The 9,545-nt window shown below is 34.9% G+C and overlaps 1 protein-coding gene across 1 annotated transcript; it reads left to right on the forward strand.

Moving 5' to 3' along the window:
• Positions 1-7,495: 7,495 nt before the first annotated feature.
• LOC143539467 (uncharacterized) lies at positions 7,496-7,939 on the forward strand. The gene has a single exon (XM_077032779.1). It carries the CDS (start codon positions 7,496-7,498, stop codon positions 7,937-7,939), a length of 444 nt encoding a protein of 147 aa, XP_076888894.1.
• Positions 7,940-9,545: the final 1,606 nt, after the last annotated feature.

Below are 9,545 nucleotides of genomic sequence, written 5' to 3' on the forward strand. Positions count from 1 at the left end.
AAAGGGACCATCTATATGGAAAGAGTATATTTGATCACGAAGACATGAAGCTTTGGATGGTGGGAAATACTTTTTGAGGAATTTTGCTTGCAAATCATCCCAAGTGGTGATAGAACCACGGGGCAAATTTTCCAACCATAATGCGGCTCGACCAGATAGAGAGATTAGAAAAAGATAAAGATAGATGGAAGCACGAGTGGCGTTGGCAATATGGAAAGTGTCGTAGATGCGAGTGAATTTGTTGAAATGTCCTAGCGCGTCCTGATTTTCAACTCCATGGAATTGGGTAGAGTTGGTGATGGAATTCATTACATTTGATGGAATCTGCCAGTTGTTCTTGTCAGGCATCGTGGGGCACGTAATAGCATATCTTCTTCCTATAACTCCTTCATTGGCCCTCGAATGGACTGTGCACCTCTTTAGCATCACCTATCTCTAAGAGCAGAACGTGTACCTGACTTTCACGTAAAAAATGTTTAATCTCCCAAAGCTTCTTCCGGTGCTCGCGAAAATCTCTCTCAGGTTCGTCAAAAGCTGCAAACTCCGGTGGTCCTAGTGAACGTGTCCGCCGTATACACCGAAAAGAAGATATGCACAATGAGAACCCAAACTTATCTCTAAACACTCGGATTTTGATCAAGACACAAATAGCATATAAGGGAATTAATATATTGTATTTTTATTTATTCTAATTAAACAAAGCTAAAAACAAAAACCTAAAACTAATAGAAGCTAGTTTCGCAATTACCAAGTGTCCCCGATAATAGCGTCAAAAACTTGATTTGCAAAAAGTGATCTATTAAATCTAACCTGAAACTGACCTAAACACACCTGTTAATAAACCTAAAAAACCCTAAACCAGACCACTAACGATAGACCAGTGTACCTACCAAAAATGTAATTAGCCCAAGCCTTGGTTGAAAGCTTCCAACGTTCTCTGCTTGTCACCAAAGTCTATAAATAAAGACAAAGATATCAATTCAATTAAATATTTAATAATATGTGATCTTCTATTTTTTTCTCTTTCCTTATCCTGTATCCTTTTTAAAAAAGAATGACAATATAATTGTCAATGGTAATAATAAACACAATTAAAGCAAATTGAACTTTCATGTTTAAGTTTTTGTCACGTTTACTTTATTTATATTTTTGGTATTATTATAATTAATTAATAATTATGTTTCGACTATTCACTCTTCAAAACTTTAAAATTCAAATACGAACCAAAAGAAATATTATTCAATATAAACCTACTCAAAACAACTCAAACGTATGGAGTATTCATTGAATTTATATATAACTAGGTAATACCCGGCGCGTTGCGCCGGGCTGAAGGTGTAATCTAGTAAAAAATAAATTCGTCAATGCCCAATACTACAAATTAACATATTAAAATAGCAAAAATCGTGCGTTGCATTGGCGAACCAAAAATATTCAGTTGGTCTACGGATATGGCACCACCATAAGTAAATCAAAATATAAATTCATTAGCAAAACCCGTGCGGAACAAAAAAAACCCACGCGTTGCGGCCTCAACCTGATGCAAACGTGGTCGGTATCATTGATACTGAATCTAAATCGTAAATATAAATTAGTAAGCTCAAAAAACATATTAAAACTAAGCATGAAAAAAATAACAAAAATATATTGATTATTAGCTATTAAGTTTTATTACATTATAACATTAACATAAACTTGAAAGTGTAAAAATATAAAGGTCCCACCTATACCAATCAGTGCAAAATATAAAAAAACTACAAATAAGAGTAAGAAAAGAAAAAAAAATGCAGGTGCAATTGCCAGGATTTAAACCTGGGTGCTATCTATCTTAACAAACACAAACAGCCAACAGACCAACACAACACAATGATATTTTGTTCAATACAAATATACTAAAGTAGGAAACAGTGAGTAGCTTACAAACTTTGTGACACCAAGATTTGCTTTTTATCTATAACTAGGTATAAACCTCGCCGCGTTGCGGCGGCCTCGCAACGAATCAACATTTGATAGATTATCCAACCCCGAAACCCGTCGAGAACTCGGTCAGATCAGTGACTTCGAAATGACGACACTAAATCCAAAAAATAAATCCGTGAACACCCAAATAGCAATTGCACACGTACAACTTATGATTAAAACGAGACAAATTCGATTCCGTTGACTTCATATGTCATCGACAGTAAACGCAAAAAATCAATTAGTAAACACCAGCGGATACCTTATAATTAAAAAACAACATATATAAAATGATGTTTATTCGTTATGTAAAAATCGGGCGTTGCGGAGGTAAGTCGACCTAAATCGGATGATACCAGGTTTGGTCATTCCGGTACAAAGTGCATCAAAAACAAAAACGTTCATTACGGTACCTGAACTAAAATTTATAAACGCCAAAATACAACAAACTTACATATTTAAAATAAAAAACAAAACACATCGAAAACGAAAACCGTGACTATCCAATTGATACACAAATAAAATGAGGAAAACTGAAAATAAAATTACACGTCATAAGCATAAACAAAATGCCAACTGGGGGGGGGGGGGGGGTTTCCACGTTGCCACAAAATATGAAAACAAAAAACCGGAAACAGCAAAGCAAGGGCTCGAATGTGCATGAAAAAAACTTAAAGGCCTTTTGAAATAAGAAAACACCCACTAGACTATAACATATAATTGTCATGCAAGTCAAACACTTTAAATATAAACAAACACAATTAGTTTTCATTTTTATGTGGCACCGACAAACCGATTTTAATCTATTATATACCTTACATCTTACATTACTAATAAAAGAAAATCCTGACGACACATGTCAATCCCATATTAATTCTTAATCATATTTTCCTTTCAAAATTCTTAATCTTTAATCTCCTTGATTCTAGATATATTAATGGGTTAAAACAATTTGTTATTTGGGTTATCAAATAAAGTCAAGTCATATATTATGTGCATGTTATGTGGTTAGCCTTTTTATATTTATAATATAAACTGATTTACTTTCCTTTTGAGAAAAAATATTTCATTTTAAACAGATTTTCTGGATAATAACTAAAATTTAAATTTCAAAAGTGTCGACACTGATGATATTGATGATGATGATTATAATAATGATAATACGTATATATGTGTATGTTAATACTCACGAACTGTATTTACATGCCATAGACTTTTATTAGTAAATATAAGATGTGTTTTGATCAATCATCTTATTTTATTAATTAATATACATGTGCTATCTGCCCGTTTGTTTGTTTTGTTTTGTATTTTTAAATTTACATTCATTAAAATTAAGATTTTTGTTTTGTTTTGTTTTTTTAAATTTACATTCATTAGAATCAAGATTTGACTAAACATTAAAATTAATATATATTAATACAGATTTGATAATCTGAACTATTTTTATAACCCAAAAAATTTATTAGTAAAAATTATGTGTGTAACTTTTGGGGATTGTTTTGGTGTTTTATATTTTTTATATGGAGTTATTTTTAGTAAAGATTTTGACAAACAATAATCATATTAAAATATATACTTTTCTTCATATCAAAATTAAAATATTGATATGTCAAAGATTTCATTTAAAAATATAAGCTCTTGGATTCAAGTTCGATATACGACAAAAAACGGGGGTTTCGGGTTGGGCAATGGGGTATTTTTACCTATGATGGGCAAAATTCTTACAAACTTCACAATTTATATAGTTTTCATTTACACATGTATCTATTAATATGTTTACCTGAAAGAACTTTTTTCTATCAAAGTATTCTCCTTGTATTTTGTAATTTTTTATACAATCTTCTTTAGCATTAGTTATATTATAAAATCAACTAAAATTTGTCATTCTCGTGAAGGATGGCTGAATACATTTTTACTTGAAAATAATAATATGGGTTTGGTGAGACCCATACTCGTGAATTCGGGTCAAATGCATGAGAAACCTTCATTCACAAATAAAACAATTCGATGGCTTGAGAGAATGTAGGGAGGCTTCGTTTATATATATATCCTATACTTTACTTAGGGAAAATATCATTGGATAACAATATTGGTTTATTTTGTAAGTCAAGACTTAATGGTCTTGATTCCATTTCCTCTATTTTAGGTAAAGTAAATACTTGTATTTGACATACATCATTAAATTAAAAGGCTATATTCGAAATTAGACAGTTACTTTTATACATATAGTTACTTTGACTTTTCCCGTTAAAAAAACACTATTGAATTCCAAATGAGACGGGTTGACTCTTTCTTATACATATAGTTACTTTGTCTCTTTCTAATAAAAAATTCCTCTCAAATTTCAAATGAGAAAATTTCCAATTGTCGTATGCTTTGCAATGACGATGAATATGAGCAAGTGGCAATCTATTTTTATGGTTGGTTTGGTCCTTTGATGTCCAGTTTTTTCCAGTAAACAAATGTATGTTGCATTATATTGAGTAACGAGCAAATGCGACTTAAAATTGATATTATTATATAAAGATGGGAAAACTTTCGATAAAACTTCAAATGTTGTATACGAAGAGATTTGTTTAAATTTATAAATTGTAAAGTCAAAACTTTTTTGTAGATGTAGTATAGATAGAAGTATATATGTAAGTACATTTTTACACACAATTATGTACTTATTGTTACGTTTAATTGTGTTTTTTATTTGCATCATTTTATCAAATTGTAATTTAAAAATTGACCCGTCACATGTAATACACGGGGTCTAAATCTAGTAATATATATATATATATATATATATATATATATATATATATATATATATATATAATTGAGAGCACATCAACCCTTCAAACTAATTCGTTGTGTCAAGTCCTTAAAATTGCGTCATACTTTAGCCCACTTAATTTATTCGGATATTATTCAATTCACTTGCAAGCCTGTCCGTGGTGCGATTTATGTATGGTTTTGGGCTAAAACCAAACCGAAAACCAAAACTTTGGAAACCGAGAACCAAAACTTCGGATTTTTAATTTTTGAAACCGTTTGGTTTTGGTTTTTTGATTTTCGTTTTGGTATCGGATTTTGTCATTTGAGCTTGAAATTTTTTGGCCAAAATGAAAGTTGGCCTAAAATAATAAATTTATGTATAAATAATTTTGTTAATGGTTAACTAATAGACTATTATATATACATTTGAACAAAAGTATCTGAATTACATATTTATTAAATTGTTATAAATTACTTGTAATAAAATATAAAAAAATAAAAATCTAGAAATTCGGTTTGTTTTGTTTTTTTTAGGTTTTCATTACATGCAAATCCAAACCAAACTTTTAGTTCGGTTTTTACAAAATTATAAAACCAAACTGTTGGTTTTTGTTTTGATTCGGTTTTCTCGGTTTAATTTTTTTTTGATTTTTTGGTTTTGAATTAGTTTTTCGGTTTCTTGCACACCCCTACCATGTAATATAATATCTCATATGAAGATTTAATAAATCCCATGTGCATTAACATTCTAATGACATTTTCCCTCATTTATTTTTACTAGGTTATTGACTCGTGCACGACACGGACGAAAATACAGAAATCGTCAAGAAACACATATATGGACGACAAGTTATTTTTTAATATATTTTTTGAGGTAGCAACATGATTTTTAATTCCAATTCATATTCATACGCAAACAAAGTATTGTATTGAAATACATAAACTTACAAAGAATGACTTTACATAGCAGAATGTTTACGAAAAAAAATTAAAATTTAAAATAATATTAACAGAAAACAGACAAACTTCACTAACGTTAGTCTGAAATCAAGCAAATCAGAAAATAAGCATCCAAAAAATATTCCCGATAAGCATCCAAGAATTATTCGAGTTTCATTTCTTCTTAAACCAGGAACCAATGTTTTCAGACCCGGACCGGACATCAACCCGGGTGCCTTACCGGGTCACAGGTCGGACCGGACCGGGAGGTCGGACCGGTCATCGACCCGGATTATGTCATATATATATATAATATATATACAATGTATATATATAATAATTTAATAATTATTTATTCCCAGTATTACTAAGATTTAGATGGCCCGCAAAGTGTTTGAACTATATCATGATTAACCCAAACTGATAGCCCATAAAAAAAGATTTAGATGGCCCAATTACAGCCAACAGTAAATAAATTTGAAGTTGCCCTAGCCCTAATACAGCCACAAATTAAAAAACACATGACAACTTTCTTTCTTCTTTATAAGATCTGGTGCAGCCACACAGCAACAACCCATGTCCCATTTTTCATCTAATATTGTACAATAATAACAACACACAACAACCATGCTAGTGTATAATAGAAGACATCATAAAGAGAGCGGCGAATTGAGATGGAAACGAGGTAGTGACGGTGAATTTAGTACTTTAGGGTTGGATTGTATCTTAGATATGATGATTCTCTTCTGATTTTTTTTTATTTTTAAAGGATTTATCGGGTCCGGCCCGACCGCAACCCGTCAAACCCGGCTGGGTTTTTAGAAAACGGGTTGTATGAGTGAACCGAACCGGATTTCATAGCGGGTCCCGGTCGGACCGGTCCGACCGGCCGGGTCGGTCCGGGTTTCAAAACATTGCCAGGAACACATTGATTCCATCAAAATTCATACACTAATCTAACAAACATAGTGACTAACTGACTACGAAAACTGTTTTTACATTTCATGTGAGAAATCTTGCACCCTAATAAACTAAAGCGCGTCTAAAGCGCAGTTAAGAACCAGAACCAAATCCAAACCTTTCTAAAATGGCATGTTTTGACCATAATCATTTTAAAGGTGGGATGTTGATATCAGGCTTGTTGACATTGATTTGTAGAGTGTTTGTTAAATAATCACCATTTCCGTTTCCGTTTCTCCGTCACCATTTCCGTTTCCGTTTCCGGAACCACCACCATTTCCGTTTCTCTGTCAGTCAGCAAGCAGGGTTTTGTCAGATCAATCATCACCAATGTCAGATCTGGCCGCCGGAAAAAGTGATTAAGCCAAAAACTAACCCACATAACGGATCGGGGTTGAGTTGCCATCTACTTAACGCCGTCAGTCTCACCCTCGTGTTGCAGCAGTCTCGTGTTGCTGGATTCTTTTTTCCGGCGAACACCATTCCGGCACACATTTCCGGCGACCTAGATACGGCCGCCTCCCATCTCCGGCCACTCTTCCCGTTCACGGGAATAAAGATAAGCAATTTCTGTTTTTTTCCTATTATTATTGTTATTGTTATTGTTATTGTTATTATTATTGTTGTTATTATTATTATTATTATTATTATTATTATTATTATTATTATTCTATGTGCGCAATTATCACCTATTTGTAAAGTGTATATTAGGCAAATTTTTAAAACACCTTTTCATCAACGTCTGTTCGTGGTGTGTTTGCGTTGGCTCTTGGTGTTTTGTTTTGTTTTGTTTTGCTTTAAAAAGTTACAGTTAATTGTAACCATAGACGGCATTAGTCATGTCAGTCCGCTGAGATCGTGTCCAAGGACGATGGGTGCGGGAAAGGGAAAGGGTAGGGGATATAGTTTGAGAGTGGCATCATGGAATGTAGGGACTCTAAGTGGTAAATTGTTGGAGGTGATAGATGCTCTTAAGAGATGTAAGGTTCATATAGCGTGCCTCCAAGAGACTAGGTGGAAGGGGCAGAGAGGCGTAGAGAGAAATGGGTACAAGCTATTGCATTCGGGAGCGGATGGAGCTAAAAATGGAGTAGGCTTTCTAGTGGCTATAGAATTGCATAAGAATGTGATTGAGGTGAAAAGATATAACGATAGGGTGATGGTATTAAGGTTAGTGTTAGGAGTCGAAGTAGTGGCTGTGGTTTGCGCTTATGCACCACACGTGGGACTAGGAGACCAAGAAAAGTGGGAGTTTTGGGATTGCCTAAATGGAGTAGTGAGGGATGTATCTACGGAGGAGACCATTTACGTATGAGGTGATTTCAATGGCATATTGGCAAGGATAGTGATGGCTTTCAGATGGTTCATGGAGGTTTTGGTTTTGGGGATAGGAACAAACCTGGTAGGGATCTTTTAGATTTTGCAGTGGCCCATTACCTAGGTATCCTGAACTCTTTCTTTAGGAAAAGGGACTCAAACCTAATCACTTTTACTAGTGGGGGAAGGAATACACAAATCGACTATCTCTTAATGAGGCAACACGATCGAAGATGTTGGAGAGACTGCAAGGTGATACCGGGGGAGACCGTAGCAGCTCAGCACCATTTACTGGTGGCAGATGTAGTACTGAGAGAGAAAGTGACTACGATGGAGAGAAAAGGGCGACACAGGATAAGATGGGGAAATTTGAAGGGCAAAAACATTACGATGTTCAAGGATAAGGTCATCTCGACGACAGAAATTCATCTTGTTGGGGACGCAAACCAGATGTGGGAGGATATGGCAGCTTCTATCACTCGAGTGGCAAAGGAGACGCTAGAGGTCACGACAGGCAGGGCAACTGGGGACAAGGAATCTTGGTGGTGGAATGAGGATGTGCAGAGCAAGATCAAGGATAAGCAACAGAGTCTTAGGGATCTTTTAAGGAGCACAAATGAGGGGAAGCGTTGGAGGTTGAGGGAGAAATACAAAAACGCTAGGAGAGAAGCGAAGAAGGCGGTGACAGAGGCAAAAATTACAGCGTATAGACGGATGTATGCACGTCTGGAAACAAAGGATGGGGAGCATGATATGTTCAAGATTGCTAAAGCTAGGGAGCGTAGAAGATATGACCTAGGAGTAGTGAAATATATGAAGGGAGAGGATGGGTGTGTCTTAATCAAGGAACAAGACATTAAACATAGATGGTAAAATTATTTTAACAGTCTTTTTAATGGTAGACAGACCTACCAACGAGAAACAGACAACCCTGTTACGCAGAGACAACAGAGAAATAACTCCTACTGTAGAGGTATCACACAGGGAGAGGTGAGGATAGCACTTAGGAAGATGGGAAGGGCTAAGGCGGTTGGTCTAGACAACATACCGATTGAGGCTTGGAAGTGTTTAGGGGATGAAGGAGTTCAATGGCTCACTACTCTATTCAACTTTATTTTCAAGAACGGAAAAATGCCAGACCAGTGGAGGAGTAGTGTAGTAGTGCCCCTATACAAGAACAAGGGAGACGCACAATGTTGTGGAAATTACAGAGGAATTAAGTTGTTAGCTCATACTATGAAACTATGGGAGAGAGTAATCAAGACACGAATTAGGAGAGAAACGCAGGTAATGGTTAACCAATTTGGTTTCATGCCAGGACGGTCAACAACGGAAGCAATACACATACTGAGAAGATTAATGGAGAAGTATAGGGAGAAAAAGAGGGACCTACATATGATATTCATCGACCTTGAAAAGACATATGACAGTGTGCCACGTAGACTAATCTGGGATAGTTTAGAAGGTAGAGGGGTACCTGGAAAATATATAGACTTAATTAAAGATATGTATGACAGGACTACAGCTAGTGTTCGTGCGCCGGTAGGAGATACAATTTTTTTCTCGGTGGAGATGGGACTACACCAAGGATCGGCGTTAAGCCC

The sequence above is a fragment of the Bidens hawaiensis genome, unplaced genomic scaffold (genome assembly GCF_021521415.1).
Source record: "Bidens hawaiensis isolate Kalapana, Puna unplaced genomic scaffold, B.hawaiensis_p1.1 tig00011896_1, whole genome shotgun sequence".
Lineage (NCBI taxonomy): Eukaryota > Viridiplantae > Streptophyta > Magnoliopsida > Asterales > Asteraceae > Bidens > Bidens hawaiensis.

Bases quoted from the DNA above. Each gene is read 5' to 3' on its own strand.
- LOC143539467 (XM_077032779.1), top strand. From the start codon at position 7,496: ATGGGTGCGGGAAAGGGAAAGGGTAGGGGATATAGTTTGAGAGTGGCA.